Below are 16,476 nucleotides of genomic sequence, written 5' to 3'. Positions count from 1 at the left end.
TGGGGCAGCTCCTGGGCGATGCCCAGAGGCAGGACACAAATTCCTAGGTGCCCCAAGGTGCCTCTGACCCTTCCTGGGCACCTGGGTCACCTCTACAGCTGCTGGGGTGCCCTTGGATGAGCCCTGGGGCTGCTGAGCTGTGTCCTTCCCACCCCAGCTTCCCTCTCGTCTCCCCCTTCCCCTTCCTCTCCCTCCACTCGTGCCCAGGCTGGCTGCTCTGTGCTCCCAGAGCCAGGATGTGGGACTGTGTTTGGGGTGACACCGTGCCCAGGGGCTTTGTGCTGTGAGTGGAGCAAATCCTGCTGAGGGGAGCTCTTCCAGCCACACCTGCCTGTGGCCAACACTGGGATTTTGCAGGGCTGGCTGAGGGCATTTGCTGCCAAATTGTAGATCCTTAGGAATAGGAAGGGAGGGAAGAGTGGGCTGGCAGGGAATGTAGGACAGATGCCAGACGTTGAAAGAGGGCAGTCTGCTTTTTCCTGGCTTCATCCCAGAAATCCCTGAATTCCTAAAACACCTGCAAGGTGCTGAAAATAGGGAGACTTTTTGCTGGCACTTTTCAAGCCAGTGGCTGCAGCTTGGGGAAGGTGCAAGACTTTATTTTCCAGGAGACATCAGACAGAGCTGGCATGGGCACCTTCAGAGGTGCTTCCAGAACCTTGGGAAGCTCTTTGGTGGGAGAATGGAACCTCACTTCACCTTGGCAGCCACAGGAACTACCTGGAGGGTACAAGAAACCTTTTGGGTTTCCTTGGGGGTTATAGAATCCCAGAATCCCAGAATAGTTTGGGTTGGGAGGGACCTTAAATCCCATCCAGTGCCACCCCTGCCAGGGCAGGGACACCTTCCACTGTCCCAGGGTGCTCCAAGCCCTGTCCTTGGACACTTCCAGGGATCCAGGGGCAGCCACAGCTGCTCTGGGCACCCTGTGCCAGGGCCTGCCCTCCTTTTTTTCTTCCTGAAAAAAAGGGTTGGTTTGCTGTGACCCTGTTTGGGATCACAAAGGGGCCAAGGAGGGGTTGGGGACCTGGCCTTGCTCTGATGAGTGGCTCATCCTCTGCAGCTGCTGTTGGAGCACTCAGGGATTTGGGCCTCTCCAGGGTCTCTGCTGTGGTGGTGGCACTGCAGGGTGCAGCAGCTCGTGCCAGGGGTTTGTCCTTGTCTAGGGGATGTGTGACCCTCACCCTCAGCCTTTGTCCCCTGTGCCACTCGCTGTCTCCTTCCTTCCTTGGGGAGACTGGACAAGGGTTTACTTTTATTTTTCAGGAATTTTGGCACAGAATCCCAGAATGGGGCAGGTTGCAAGAACCACAGTGGCTCATCTGGGCCCATGTCACAGGGCACAGGATTGTGTCCAGACTGTTTTGGCATAATTCAAGACAATATCTGAAGGTTCTTGAATATCTGAAGGGACATTCAAGGGAGGAAGACTTCAACAACCTGAGGAAAATTTCCCTGGTCTTCCAGGCACCCCATCTCCCTCCAGAGCCCCCTGAGCATCCTCTCCAGGCATATTCTGGCCTGGGAATGCTACTCTGCTGTCGGTGGGGTGGTGGCAGGACCGAGGGCTCTGGGAGAGGTCAAGGTGACCCAGGCCCCCCAAAGCCCGTCCTGTATGGGGCAGGGATGGGTGTGAAGGGCTGGACCCCCACGCCTTGGCTCCCCCTCTGCCTCTGGGGCTCCCAGGGTTGCTCATGGGGACTGTGGTGCTGCAGTCCTTGTCCTTCCAGCCCGAAGGGACCACTTTTCCAACCATGTCCAAGGCTGCTGATCCTGCTCATGTCTTCTCCCCAACCCTTGGGGAGCTATAAAACCACCCATGACAGCAAAATGACTCAAAGGAGCGTTTCTGCCTCCTGCCTCGCCAGGGTTTGCAGGGATTGCAGATGAATTGCTTTGGAAAAACACATTAGCAAAGCAAAAGTTTATTCTAGGAAGTAGGAGGTGGGAGAATTGGCAGTAATTCTCCCTAGTATCCAAGGTATTATTAGAGGCTTATCCCTGCTCTGCACAGTAATCACATTGGAAATTTTTGATTAGAAAACAAAATCTAAATGAGAATTATGAATATTCATTAGGTGTGGAGATTAATATGCATAATTATGCAAATTAGACAGCAATTAAACACCAATTCTCCGGGGAAATGATTAACACAAAGGCACAGAAATAGAAGGATGTAATTTGAAAGAAGTTTCTGGTTAAATGAACAGTGAGGGGAGCGGAGGAGACAAATCTGAGGCATGTTTGCCATAATAATCAGCTTTGCCAAGCGAAATGGGAGTGAGCCCTGACCCCCTGCCCCCCTGTCCTTGCTGCCACTCAGCTCCCTGCTCCCAAAAGGGCATCCTGGGGCACCTGGAGGTGCCATCCCCATTGGAAGAACCAGCACAGGACGGGTCCCCAGAGAGCCACGGGACCCTGGTGCTGCCACAGGGCGATGCTGCTGGGAGAGGCTGGTGTCACTCCAGTGTGGCCGTGACCTCTGGTGGGGACAGGGGGTGTCCACGGCTTGGGAAGTGTCCATGGCTGCTGCCACCCTCACTTTCAGCCTTCTGCAGATCTGCGATTTCTTCTGTCCAACTCAGCAGAGTCACAGTGTTTGTGCAGCACCTCAGAGGATGATGGATGCCCCGACCCTGCCCAGCCCCTCTCAAATCCTGGATTTGCCCCCTTAGAACACCAAGTGCTGCTCCCCAGCCCCTGGTCACCCACTGGAGCAGGAGATGGAGCACCACAGTGAGATCCTGCAGCTGAGTCAGGTCGAGGCTGTTTTCCAGGGAAGGTTCCTTCCATGTGGTTGTGGTATCAGCTGGAACTGTGGGAGCTGTGCTGATGCAACATCCCAAGGTTTTTGTGTCATGGTGGACATTCCCAGCTCACTGAAGGGGCTCCAGGAGAGCTGGCGAGGGACTGGGGACAAGGCCTGGAGGGACAGGACACAGGGAATGGCTCCCAGTGCCAGAGGGCAGGGCTGGATGGGGACCTGGGCAGGAATTGTTCCCTGGCAGGGTGGGCAGGCCCTGGCCCAGGGTGCCCAGAGCAGCTGTGGCTGCCCCTGGGTCCCTGGCAGTGTCCAAGGCTGGGCTGGACAGGGCTTGGAGCAGCCTGGGACAGTGGAAGGTGTCCCTGCCCTTGGCAGGGGTGGCATGAGCTGAGTCAGGTCCCTTCCAGCCCAAACCATTCCATGGTTCTCTGCCTCCCCTGGGTGCAGCCCAGGAGGTGCCACCTGTGTGGACTTGGCAGGGGATGAAAGGAGCCGATCTCCCCCCGCAGCCTGTGCGGAAACATTGCAAAACCTCCTGCCTGCTCCTCTGCTGTTTGGGCTGGACCCCTTTTTGCTGAGGATATTCTTGGGACGGCTAAAGCTGAGAAAGCTGGGGGTGTGCTCTGATGGCCCCAGGGGAACCTTGGGGGGCTGAAAGAGCACCCCTGGACAGGTGACTCTGTAACATTGGACCCTCAGCAAATCCCACCTGAGGATTTCACCTCTGGGCACTCTTTCACTCTGCCCAGGTTGAATAGAGTGTGGCCCACGATTTTGCACCACCATGGGCAAAATTCAAGTCCTGCTGGAGCATCCAAATGGATGCAATGTGTTTTTGATTTGTAGTTCAGTCCCTTTCACTGTCACTCTCCAGAGGAAGGAGATTCGTGGGTGCTCTCTGGAATAAAGGAGTTAAAATACTTGTTTCTCCTCTTCCCACTGTCCCATGTTTTGAACCATTTCCAGGCTGTGGTAGGATTTGCTTTGAAGTTTGTGGAATAACTCCCAGTGGGAGTGGGAAGGTGAGGAGGCAGAGGGGAGGCTCGGTCACGCCAAGTGGAAGTGGTTTATTAATGAAAATATTGTTTTGTTTGTAGAAGGAAGAGTTAATTTTACGAGAACACCTTTGAGGCTTTGCTGATAAAGCAAAGAGTAACCTTTGTTCTTCCTGTTTTTCGGTAGGCTTGGATGAAAGACCGGGATCAGGTTCCTGGGGAACGGCAGATCAAAACAGCTCCACATTTGACCAAGGAAGGGTAAGGACAAAGCACAAACACCAAGCTCCAACCAAAACAATCGGGGTCTTTCCCAGGCCTTTCAGAGCCTTGGGTCTAACCCTAGAACAGCTTTTCTTGCCCCATTTTGGACATGGGTTCTGTGAGCTCTCTAGGGTTGTCCCCATCCCCATCTCCCCAGGCTTTGCTGCCATGAGGTTTCTCCTCCAGAAACCTCTCCCAGACCTGCTCAGGCATCTCCCTCCCTGTACCCGGTGTTGGTGTGGGGAGAGGGGACCCAGGGGGTGGGACAGGTCCCCAGAGGAGACAGAGATGGGTGGGTCGAGGGATCTGAGTGGGTTGAGGGATCTCATCTGATGGCAAAGCTTCCTGAGCATCCACCCCACAAGACTTTGGCAACCTGAGGAGGGAATCCCTGCAATCCACCACATTGTCTGACCACGGCACCCGTGGTGGGGATGGAGAACTTGGGAGCGGTTTTGCAGGGAAGGAGTTGAGGCTGCTGCAACACTCATGACTGGGGCTTGAGTATGGGAAGAGAAAAATGCCACAAACTTCATGGAAATTGTGTAATTTTTGTTTTAATGGGTTTGTGTGATTCGTTTTTGCAATGGCACCTTTCCCTCCTCTCCCATCAGCAGCAGAGCTGGGGCTGTGATGTCAACTCTCTCTTGTATATTTAGAATTTATGTATTTATATAAATATATCTAAATATATATTTTTATATTTATCCAGCCTTTTTCTTGCCCCTTCACCCCCCATGTTCAGGGAGGGGCTGCCTGGCTCTTACCTGGTGGGTGCCAAAGAGCTGCCAGCATGGGGCAAAGCATGGTTCCATGTCCCCTCTTGCCATGTCCCCAGCTGCCAGGTTCCCTCCCAGTGCCACAGCCTCTGCACTGCCCAGTTCTCCTTTGGCATGAGGATAAAATCCTTTCCATGCCCTTTTCACAAGGAGCCTTTGGCTTTGCCCCTTCCTGGGGGAGGCTGGGCCCTGGCAGCCTCGTGTTTCGTCCCCACGCTGTGTGTGACTGTCCCCTGTTGTCCCAGCAGAGCTATGGCGAAGGCCCCCACTACGGTGAGCACCGGGACCTGCCATCCCACAACAGCATCTCCTCGTCACCGTTCCTGGCAGCTGGACTCGTGGGTGAGTGCCTGCAGCTGCCTGGCACGTCCCCAGGGCAGGGGACACGTGGTGGGGGAGTGCTGGGACAGCGTTGTTGGACCTGCTCCAGATGTTCTCCAAGCTGTGTCCAGGGAGGTGGTACCCAGAGGGTTCCATCAGTGCCAGCTGTGCCAGCTGTTTTATGTGTGTGGTTATGTTTCCCTGCTTTATGGTAGCACCCTGAGGCAGGGGTGCCTGCTCCAGGTCGATGCCCCCCAAGGTGGGCTGAGTGTGCTCCTGGGAGCTGGGAATTAGGGTGGGAGAGATGCTTATTGTTAAGGATTTATTAAGGACTTGGGATGACCCTGCTTGAGTGGGGAGGTGGCACCAGCTGATCCCACCATGGTCACTTCCAACCAGACCCACTGGGTGACTGTGATGTGCTAGTGGCTGTGTCACTTCCCAGACAGCTGAGGGTGCTGCCTTTGCTGCAGTGGGGTTTGGAGGGGCCTCTTCCCATATCCTGCCAGGTTCCAGAAGCCTTGTCTCCATCCCCAGCTCCAGGCAGTGTGAGAGCTCACAGGGACGGTGATCCCACATGACCAGATGCGTGTGACCATTCACTCAGTCACCTCTCCCAGCTCAGGGGTGGGAGGAGAGATTAAGAGCAGAAAATATCCCTCCTGGAGGGCTTAGAGAGCTCTAATGGCATTAGGTCAGGAATTGGGGTTAGTCCTCCCCATCTTTGCCCACGCAGGGGTGGTTAAAACGCTCCAGCACATGGGGAAGGAGCGGGGCCAGGGCAGGGCTTGCTCGTGCTTGGAATGGAGGAGTAAGAAAAGGGAATCCTGTTTGAAACAGAAAATCCCCCAACATAAAATCCCCCCTGTAGATGTGGTGGCAAAGGGGAAGAGCAGAGCAGGGTCGTGCTGGCGACACCTTGGCCCCTCCTGGCCTGGATCAGGCCTTGGGGCTCGCTGTGAGCTCTGCTTCCCCCTCTCACCCCTTGTGCTGTTGGGGGCAACCTTTGGGTGTCCCTTGGGGATCTGTGCAGGGGGTGGAGCCTTTCTGAGCAGCTCCCCCTGTCCCTCTGCAAGGGAGGATCTTCCTTCTCCCTCTCTGCCCCAGGAGGTTGTAAGTGGAGCACAGAGAAGGTTTTGGGTAGGACAGGGGAGCCTTGCTGCGGCTCAGCAGGGCTTGGGGGGGATGTGCGTGGGGGGACCCATCCCAGCCCATCCCACACCTGGGGCCAAGGCAGCCTTGAGAGTTTCCAGCTGAGAAGGAGCTGCCCGGGGAGGAACACGGAGGTTTCCCCTTTGATGTGTGCGGGGAAGACGCCTTTGGCTGCCTCCCAAAGCCGGGGCTCCAGCTCCCTGGCAGCCACCGCGCTCTCCCTGCAAGCCTGACCGGTCCCTGGCACGTGGGGCCACCGTGGGTGATTTCCAGTGGCTCTGGGGTCAAGGGTAAGCACTGGCCCTGTGGCCAGCAGGACTGTGGTCACACTCTGGTCCCAGGCTCAAGGGGCTGCATCTCCCCAGGGGGGTCAGGGGCAGCACCAGGAGCTCCACCACTGAAATGGGGAACAGGCAGGGGGGAAGGGTTCCTCACATTTCCAGCTCCCTTTTGTTTCTATAATTGAACGCGGTTAAAGTAGAAAGCATCGATTCTGGGAGCAGGTTCCAAAATACATCAATCACTTTTCATTGTAGAATCAAAGAATTATGGAGTGCTTTGGGTGGGAAAGGACCTCAAAGCCCCTCCAGTGCCAGTCCGTGCCATGGCAGGGACACCTTCCATTATCCCAGGTTGGTCCAAGCCCTGCCCAGCCTGGCCTTGGGCACTGCCAGGGATCCAGGGGCAGCCACAGCTGCTCTGAGCACCCTGTGCCAGGGCCTGCCCACCCTGCCAGGGAACAATTCCTGCCCAATATCCCATATAAACCTCTTTGCTCGTGTGCTGGGAAGGAAGGACATGGGGAAGAGCAGGGGTGGGATTTTCTCCTCCTCTTTTCCAAGCTGCTTCTGAAAAATTTTAGAGTGGGAAAATGCAAAGGGATAAGGGAGAGGACAGGCAGGAAAATAAAATAATGCTTCTGTAAAAGCAGAGGAATATGGGAGGGAAAGTGGAATTCTGGAATTGTGTCTCCCTGTCTGCCAGGCCCTGGTTGCCAGCAAGGTGCCCCTCAGGGCGGGAAGTTCATGTTAATGGAGTGGTTGAGTGGAACCAGGGAATTTCAAAATCTGAGGAGGTGGAGGGAGCAGATGAGGATGAACATGTTGTGGCTGTTGATGGATGAAAGGTGTGTGAAACAACTAAGCCCTTTTTCAAGATCAGAATTTTTATCTCTTTACTACTCAGCTGCTGTTTCTTCAAGGAGTATCAGGAACTGTGGGAGGAACCGTTTTGGGAGCAGCCTGGATGCTCTCTGTTGGGTTGGGCCAGTAGAGAGGGAGGCTGAGCTGAAAGGGCCCCCCAAAGTCAGCGCTGAGGTTCTGAGCAGTCAAGGTGGTGATGGCTCCTCCTGGGACCCCCATCCTTTGGATTTTGTGTTCCTGCAGCCTGTGCATGTCCCAGGACCAGGCTACAGCCCCCTGTCCTCTGAAGATGGGGGCAGGGAGCACCTTTCCCCAGCAAAGGGACACTACAGCAGGCAGCATTGTTGGAGACATTGAGCAAATGGTGATTTTTTTGTCTCAATTTTCCACATGGAAAAGGAGGCTGTGCTCTGACCAGACTTTGGTGGGCTGAGGAGCTCCTGCCAGCCTGAGCTTTGAAGCAGTGACCACATCCCTTCCAGGGTGGAGCCTTCCCCTGTCCCTGCAGGCTGGTGGCATTTTGGGGCCCAGGAGATCCCGAGGGGGATCCAGATGCAGCCAGTGCTCACCCTCCTACACAAGTCCTGTCACCACTCAGACTGATCTGACAGGAGCAGGGAGCAAGGAGAGAAACTGAGAAGCTGCAGGGTGGAGTGGCCCTTTGGGTAAGGGAGCAGTGGGATGTGTCCATCCAGATTTCTGCCCAGTGTGTCTCTGTGCTGGGAGCTGGTGTCACAAACTCCACGAGCAGCAAACTCGGTGGTAAAGGCAGGGCTGGAGGCATCTGCCTGGCTCAGGAGAGAAGGAGAAAAGGTCTGAGTTGGAGGGGAGCAGGACATTGCCAGCACATCCCTGAAACCCCTGCAGGCTGCATCCCTGCCCTTTGTTCCTGTCCTGGTTGGGCCCTTTGGTGTCATCCCAGCCCAAGCTCTCCTCCCCTGCCCAGGGTCCCCCTCCCCAGCCCGAGTCCCCTCCCAGGAGCAGTAAGGAAGGGGTTGCTCAGCCCCTGGGGTGGAGCTGGGGGAGTACAAAGCTCTGATTTAATCCCTGTTCTTCCCTGCAGTGGCCCCAGGGAGGGATGGTCACTGCTCCTCACCCCAGTCCAGGCAGTCCCAGGGTGGTGACCTTGTGGATCACAGGGTGCACACCTGATCCAAAAGCACTTTGAAAGGAAAAGCACTGATGTCTGTTCAGCTGTTGAGTTTGAGCTCATGGATGTTCGTTGGATGAACATGGGGCACGGTGAGAGCTTGGCTTTAGGAGGCGCCTTCAGCACGGAGCTGAGAGGGGCTGCACTGACACAGCACCTGGGGGAGATGCTCCCCCCACCCAGGCTCCCCACAGGGCTGTGGGTGATGCCCCTCCTGCTCCCATTAAAGGCACAGTGTGGGGGGAATCTTCAGTTACTTCCCTCAGCCACAGCTTCAGCTCCACAGGTGATGGGGAAAATCAGAGCTCCTGCAGGACGGACTGGGCAGGGACCTCTGGGCTGTGTTGCACTGGATGGAATAACCTAAATTTGTCAAAAGAATAAGAAAATAAATTAGAAAGTGTCCCAAGGAGGGACACGGAGCTGGGGAAGGGGCTGAGGAGGGGCTGAGGGCACTTGGCTCGTTCAGCTGCAGCACAGGAGACTGAGGGGAGGCTCCTCGGGGGCTGCAGCTCCTCCCGAGGGGAGGCAGAGGGGCAGGGGCTGAGCTCTGCTCTGGGCCAGGGACAGGAGGCCAGGAAGGGCTGGAGCTGTGCCAGGGCTTGGCATGGAGCTCAGGGAAAGGTTCTTCCCCCCGAGGCTGCTGGCACTGCCCAGGCTCCCCAGGGAATGGTCCCGGCCCCGAGGCTGCCAGAGCTCCAGGAGCGTTTGGCCAGCGCTCTCAGGGATGCTCAGGGTGGGCTTGTTGGGGTGGCTGTGCAGGGGCAGGTGCTGCACTGATGATCCCTGAGGGTCCCATCTAGCTCTGGATATTCTGGGATTCCATGATTCTAAACTCCTGAAATGGAAACACCGTCAGTGCTCTGAATGAGAAGCATCCCAGGCTGCTGGTTGGGGGGCTTTGAACCAGGTGAGCAGGTGCAGAACCAATGTCTGAGCCCTCCATTGCTCCCTTCTCCAAGTTTTCCAGCTTTGAGCGTTTGGTGCTGCTGCTGGAGGACAGGGAACCCCCTGGGGAGTTCTGAGCTGCCCAGCCTGGGGTGGGGAGAGGTGACAGGAGCAGCCCTGGCTGTCCCAGGTCGGTGCCAGGACACCACACAGTGACAAACAAGCTCAGCTCATCCCAGAGGATGAGGAGGTGAGGAGGGCTTTTCTAAGTCACCAATTTCACAATTTACCATTCTCTTCAGCAGGGACAGGGGGGGAGTGGGGTGGTTAAACAGTGAGGAAACTGATAAGCCATAACAGATTTCTTTCTAGTAATTATTTCTAGTAATTAGCTGCCTTTCAGAGCAGTGTTCCTAATCGGGTGGGTATTGTCAGTGCCTGTAGATTGGGGTCTTCCTGGACAATGGGTTTAATCAGGGGTTGTGCTGCTCCTGGTTTTTTAACTTCTTTTTTTCTTCCCCATTTTTAATCCCTGGCTGTGTTTTGCCTCCCCTTTTCCCCCAGGCCAGAATTCTAATGGAATTAGCAGTGTGGGGCTGGGGGAGGTGCATGGTGGGTGGTAGCTGTGCTGGGGCTGGGGTGATGTGGGGGCACTGGTTCTGCCAGTGAGTGCTGGAAAAACTTGTAGGCAGCATTTAAATATTTTTTCTTGGGCTGTCAAGTGCAGGGCCAGGAGTTGGACTTCGATGATCCCTGTGGATCCCTTCCAGCTCAGGCTATTCTGTGATTCTGTGGTCTGTGAGAGAAATGTCAAACCCATGAGTTTATGTAAAAGCAGTTTGCTCCAGTGGAGGTGAGATGCAGCCAAGATCCAGGGTGCCAAAGCCAATCCCTGACACTGCCAGAGTGGGTGGGAACCTCTGGGAAGAGCAGTTTTTATTTTTCTACCTCAGCTCCAAGTTCAGAAGCAGATGTGCACTTGGGAGAAGCAGCACAGACAGCGTGGGGGGTTCCTCTGGAAAAGCCCTGGGTGAAGGCAGGGCTGGGGGAGGCTTCCCAGAGCCCCACACAGCCAGATCCTGCAAGAGGGAACATGCTGGGAGAGGAGAGAGGCTGGGAAAGGCTCCTTAGGCAGGGCTGGAGGCAGCACAGGCAGATGAGGGGCAGGAGAAGGAGCTGGCAGGGGGAAAGGCAGGAGGGGGATGCCAGAAAGATCTGGAAATGCTGAATGCTGTCAGCCAGTGTCTGGCTGCACTGACTCAAGGTGCCTCCACTGTGCTTCACCTCCTTTCCAAAGGAAACCCCTTTCTTTTCAAGGGATTTATTCCCACTATCTCCTCCTCCTCCCACAAGATTCCTTCACATCCATCTGCAGGATTTTAGTAATTCTGCTGGGAGCAAGATGGGGTTTGAGACGATTCCTGGTTGGTGCCCTGGGCTGTGGCTGCTAAGGGGTGACAGGGTGGGTCTGGGCTTGCCACCTGTGCCATCTGCATGCCCACAGAAACAGCTCCTTCTGCTGGCGAGGTCAGCCTTTCCTTGCCCAGCTTGTGCACCTTTTGAATTTCAGCAGGCTTAGGTACATTCCAATGCAGAAAAGTTTGCCATTCTTTCTTCTGCCTTCTTTTCATAGACAGTTAAATGTAAAATCTCTTCTGCTGAGTTTTTTATTGCTTTTTTCCCTTGTTATGTGATGATGGAGGGTGCAGGAGCTGGGGCTGGCCAGGGCTGCCCTCTCTTTCCCAGTGTCCCCCATCCCATGGGGCACCCACAGACACAAGGGTGCAGCAGATGCTGAGTGAAGAATGAGACATGCAGAGAAGGTTGTGGGTTTGGAGCAGTGCAGAGCTGGCACTGGGTTCATAGAATCCCAGAATATCCAGAGCTGGAAAGGACCCTCAGGGATCATCAGTGCAGCCCCCATCCCTGCCCAGCCACCCCACCAAGCCCACCCTGAGCATCCCTGAGAGCGCTGGCCAAACGCTCCTGGAGCTCTGGCAGCCTCGGGGCCAGGACCATTCCCTGGGGAGCCTGGGCAGTGCCAGCAGCCTCGGGGGGAAGAACCTTTCCCTGAGCTCCATGCCAAGCCCTGGCACAGCTCCAGCCCTTCCTGGCCTCCTGTCCCTGGCCCAGAGCAGAGCTCAGCCCCTGCCCCTCTGCCTCCCCTCGGGAGGAGCTGCAGCCCCCGAGGAGCCTCCCCTCAGTCTCCTGTGCTGCAGCTGAACGAGCCAAGTGCCCTCAGCCCCTTCCCCATCTCCGTGTCCCTCCTTGGGACACTCTCCAACACCCTTATGGGTGATGGATCCTTTGGATCCTTCTGACCTTGTGGTGCCCAAAGTGCCCCCAGCACTGGAGGTGAGGCTGCCCCAGTGCAGAGCAGAGTGGGACAATCCCTCCCTGGGCCTGGTGCCCCCAGGACAGGGTGGCCCTTTGGGCTGCCAGGACACAGCAGTGACTCAGATCCAACTTGCCACTGACCAGGACCCCCAGGTCCCTTCCCACGGCGCTGCTCTCCAGCCTCTCATTCCCAGTCTGTCCCTGCCTCCAGGGTAGCCCCATCCCAGGGCAGGATCTGACACTTGCCCTGTTAAACATCACACGGCTGGGGATTGCCCAGTGTCCCTTCACCTTCCCACACACATCCAGGAACCCCCTGGTTAAGCTCAAGTTCTCTGGTAATGGCAGAGGCTGCTGGATGGGTTTTGGAGCACCCTGGGATAGTGGAAGGTGCCCCTGCTCATGGCAGGGGTGGAACTGGGAGAGCTTTAGGGTCCCTTCCAACCCAAACCATTCTGTGATTCTCCACTGCAGTCACACATGGAAGCAGCAGTGTGCTATCAGATGAGAAACCTGGCTGCTGCTGTCCAGCCCACCCCCCCTGGCATTACCCTGCTTGTCCTCTGCTTTAGGAGCAATCAGAACCTGCCTGATGCCACAACCTGCTGTGTCCTTTGTGCCCGTGGCTGGTGCTGCAGTGGATCGAGCTCTTAAGCTCTTTTAGAAATTAGGTCATTTAGGAGATCCATCCTCTGACATTTTGACCTTTGTTTACTTAACGTTTAAGCCTCTGAAAGGAAATGGCAGCAGCACCCAGGGCCCTCCAGCTGTCCCTGGATGGAGGGACAGGGGGAGGCTGCACCATGCCAGGACCTTCCTGGCAGGAATGGGGATCTGGGGCTTGGAGGTCATAGTGGGAGAATCCACTCTAAAGTTTTTGGGTTGAGTTCAAGACCTCCATGGTAAGGTTGCAAAATGAGCAGCCTCTTCTCTCTTCCCATCTGGCACAGGGTGCCCAGAGCAGCTGTGGCTGCCCCTGGATCCCTGGCAGTGCCCAAGGCCAGGCTGGATGGGGCTTGGAGCAGCCTGGGACAGTGGAAGGTGTCCCTGCCATGGCAGGGGCTGGAATGAGATGGGCTTTAAGATCCCTTTCAACCCAAACCACTCTGGCATTCTCTTGGCCCTGTGTCTCAGAAGGGATGGTTTTGAAGCATTTTGCGTCCCCTCCCCTCTTCTGCTCTCCAAAACCTCTTAGTGGTGTGGGGAGGGTCCTGCCAGCCCCAACATTGCCCCAGTGCATTAACCTGCATCTTAGTGGCCTCTGGGCTGGCTTTAGGCTAAGTAGATTGGCAAAATCCCGTCCCTCCCAATTTTGCTCACTAAGCCAACCAGAGGCAGGATGTGATCTGTGATCCCCTTTTCGGGAAGGGTTTGGAGGTGGGGGCTGGTGGAGTGCCTGTTCCCCACTAGAAGAGTGTCTGGTTTTGCTTTAGAGGGACAGAGAGAATCCCAAAGGACACTGCTGTGCCTCCAGCTGCTGCAGGCACAGCACAGAACCATTCCCTTCCTCCCTTCCTTGTGTCCTTTGCTGCCCTGGCACCCCTGGGTGCTGCTGGCTGGGGCAGTGACCATGAGGCAGGAGAGTGCCAGGATGTTTTGGAGACGGAACATCCCAGCAGGTATCTGGGCTTGGGTTTTTTTGGCCCTTCAAAACTTTATTTTCAGCTGCACGTGTGCATGGTGAGGTGGTTTTGAGAGAAGCCCTCACTGATCCTGAGTGCCATGACAAGGAGGAATGGCTTCCCACTGCCAGAGGGCAGGGATGGATGGGATGTTGAAAAGGAATTTTGCCCTGTGAGGGTGGGCAGGCCCTGGCACAGGGTGCCCAGAGCAGATGTGGCTGCCCCTGGATCCCTGGCAGTGCCCAAGGCCAGGCTGGATGGGGCTTGGACCAACCTGGGATAATGGAAGGTGTCCCTGCCCATTGCAGGGGCTGGCACTGGAGAGGCTTTATGGTCCTTTCCAACCCAAATCCTTCTGGGAATCTGTAGCTTCATAGGGACCCTGCTGGCACGGGGCTGTGCCCACACAGACACCAGGTGGCTGTGAGGAGCTGCAGCTTTTGGGAAGCTGAACCTCCCCCAGGAGAGAGGAAGAAGGTGCCCAGTGCCCTGTGTAGAGCAGGAGCTCATCTCTCGTTTGCTGGGATTGCATTTCCTGTTGTCTGGAAAGCAGCCCCGGGGTCTGGTCCCTTGTCCTGGCCCTTGGTCTGTTCAGCCCTGCCCCTGCCAAGCCCAGCTGGCCGGGTCTCGGTTTCTGCAGGGAGGTTTTGGCTCGGGCTGACACTGCCAGTTTCCATGGCCACCAGCACTTCCCTGTGCTGCTGCAGCTCCGAGCTTTTGGTGGTTTTGGACCTGCTCTCTGTGAACTTAAAGCAGCTCCTGCTTTAGTACGAGCTTTTCATGCTGTCCCTTCATGGGAGGGCAGGGTGAGCTGCCTCATGGCAACAGGACTTGTCCCTTGGCAGGATCCAGGTGCCTGGGGGCAAAAAAAAAAAAAAAAAATTCCCTCTTACCCCAAACCTTGTCTTTTCTCTTCTCCTTCTGCAGGGAAGAGCAGTGAAAGAGCCTCATACTCCACGTTTGGAAGAGACACAGGGATGCCAGGACTAAACCAGGTAATGATAAAATGCAGTGAGATTTTCTGCTTCATTTACTGGCTCCCGAGAGTGAGAGTCTGGTAATGAAAACCAGCCTGGATTTACATCTCATCTCCATTCACGGGGTCCTGGGAAGCCTCTGCTGTGCTCCAAAACCTCTGTGGAGTGCTGGGGGTTCATACTGGTGTGTGCTGCTGGCTCAAGAAGAGTTGTCAGAGGTTAGAAAATGTTGGTTGTAGCAGCTTCTCACTTCTTTCCCAATCTTCTTCAGCCTCACTCGTTTCGTTATTGTTACTCCTGGTTTGTATTTAATCAGCCCTGACCCAGCCACGCTGCCTTGCTGGGGAGTTCCAGGGAGTCAGATCCAAGCAATGCCTTTCCCTGTGCCAGGCTGGCTGTGGGCAGGGGAGCACTCCAGGAGGCTCCTTCCCCCTCCACTGCCTGCCCTGGGCTTTCCCTCTCCCTCTTCAGCAGCATCTCCCAGCTCCCTGGCCAGTGTCCAGTGTCCCAGTTCTGGGGAGGGTCTCTGAGGTGGTTTCTGTGCTGCTGCAGCATCATTTGAGTGACTGTCAGGTGGAGCTTTGGTTTTATGGTGGGGCTGTTGATGCAGGACCTGCAGCAGGAGCTCTCTGTCCTGCCCTGGGACCAACATCACGACGTGGAGCTGCTGGAGCCCCTCTGCTCTGGAGCCAGGCTGGGAGAGCTGGGGGTGCTCCCCTGGAGAGGAGAAGGCTCCAGGGAGAGCTCAGAGCCCCTGGCAGGGCCTGAAGGGGCTCCAGGAGAGCTGGAGAGGGACTGGGGACAAGGCCTGGAGGGACAGGACCCAGGGAATGGCTGCCACTGCCAGAGGGCAGGGCTGGATGGGATATTGGGCAGGAATTGTTCCCTGGCAGGGTGGGCAGGCCCTGGCCCAGGGTGCCCAGAGCAGCTGTGGCTGCCCCTGGATCCCTGGCAGTGCCCAAGGCCAGGCTGGACAGGGCTTGGAGCAGCCTGGGACAGTGGAAGGTGTCCCTGCCATGGCAGGGCTGGCACTGGATGGGCTCTGAAGTCTCTCCCAACCCAAATCCTTCTGGGACTCCATGATCTCCACAATCCTGGAAGGGACCCAGCACATCAGAGCCACCTCTTGCAGACACAGCCTGGCCCTGTTGGGTCACCCCATGTGAACTCCGGGCTATGCTGGGGGGAACAACTTTGCTTCCTGTGGGGAATACCACAGGCGTCAGTCCAAGCTCAGAACACAGTGGAGCAGCCCTGAGATAACCTCCCCCGCTGACACCAACATCCAGAAATAGTTTTTGGGAAGGAGTGAGCACCTCCCTTTGATGTGTGGCTCCAAGTGCCCCCTCAGTGCCCGCCGTGGCCCTGGGGAAGCAGTCCCAGCACTAGAGCCAAGGGAGGAGCTTTTGGCCGGACAGCTTTTACTTTATCCATGTACACACACACATATTACATGTTTTAATTTTACACAAATTTGTCATAATTTCCTCCTCTCTGAAGTGAGGATGTTTCCTTTGCTGGAGCAGCTGTGCTGGCTGTGCCAGAGTGGATTTCATTTACCACTGAAGCTGCTCAAAGAAAACCGGGCCCAGTGCCAAGTGTTGCTTTTGGATGTGATGGTTTTGCTGGGCTTTCGTGGAGGAGGGGGAATATAAGGTAACAGAAATGCGGGGGCAAATGGCCGGGAGAGGCCCCAGGAGAGGCGGGCACAGGGCTGGGGATCGGGTGGCAAATCCCACTTGATGTGGAGAGGAGACAAAACCCCCTTGTGGGGGATGGGGGGAGGCCAATGGAGCTTCTGTGGCCCCCAGAGCAGTTGTTGCTTCTGTCTCCAGTTTGGGGGAGTGAGGGGGGTTGACTTTTGTTTTGTTTTGTTTTGTTTTGTTTTGTTTTGTTTTGTTTTGTTTGTGAAAAGATGAAAAATTGTCTGGTGGAGATGCCCTGGATGGGGATCAAGTTCTTGCCAAAAGTGCCCTGCTCTGGTAGGGTAGAGCTGGCAGGGCATTTCCCCTTTGTTTAACCCTGAACCATCTCCTGGGGCATCCCCAGGGAGAGGAAATGGGAACAAAACCCCTTTCTCTGGGA

General features: G+C 55.9%; 1 protein-coding gene across 10 annotated transcripts in view; it reads left to right on the top strand.

Annotated features, from left to right (window-relative positions):
• The window catches only part of TCF3 (transcription factor 3), an 84,001-nt gene that overhangs the window by 39,946 nt on the left and 27,579 nt on the right, over positions 1-16,476 (top strand). For 9 of the 10 annotated variants that reach the window (XM_053965653.1, XM_053965652.1, XM_053965651.1 and 6 more), the window contains exons 4-6: positions 3,947-4,020; positions 5,048-5,144; positions 14,342-14,409. In XM_053965653.1, the coding sequence (XP_053821628.1) occupies positions 3,947-4,020; positions 5,048-5,144; positions 14,342-14,409 (239 nt within the window). The remainder of the gene's footprint in view (positions 1-3,946; positions 4,021-5,047; positions 5,145-14,341; positions 14,410-16,476) is intronic. The other variant, XM_053965647.1, reaches the window with a different exon arrangement.

The sequence above is a fragment of the Vidua chalybeata genome, chromosome 27, assembly GCF_026979565.1.
Source record: "Vidua chalybeata isolate OUT-0048 chromosome 27, bVidCha1 merged haplotype, whole genome shotgun sequence".
Taxonomy (NCBI): Eukaryota; Metazoa; Chordata; class Aves; order Passeriformes; family Viduidae; genus Vidua; species Vidua chalybeata.
Note: the sequence above shows the minus strand (reverse complement) of the source record. Positions and strands in the feature narration are given on the sequence as shown.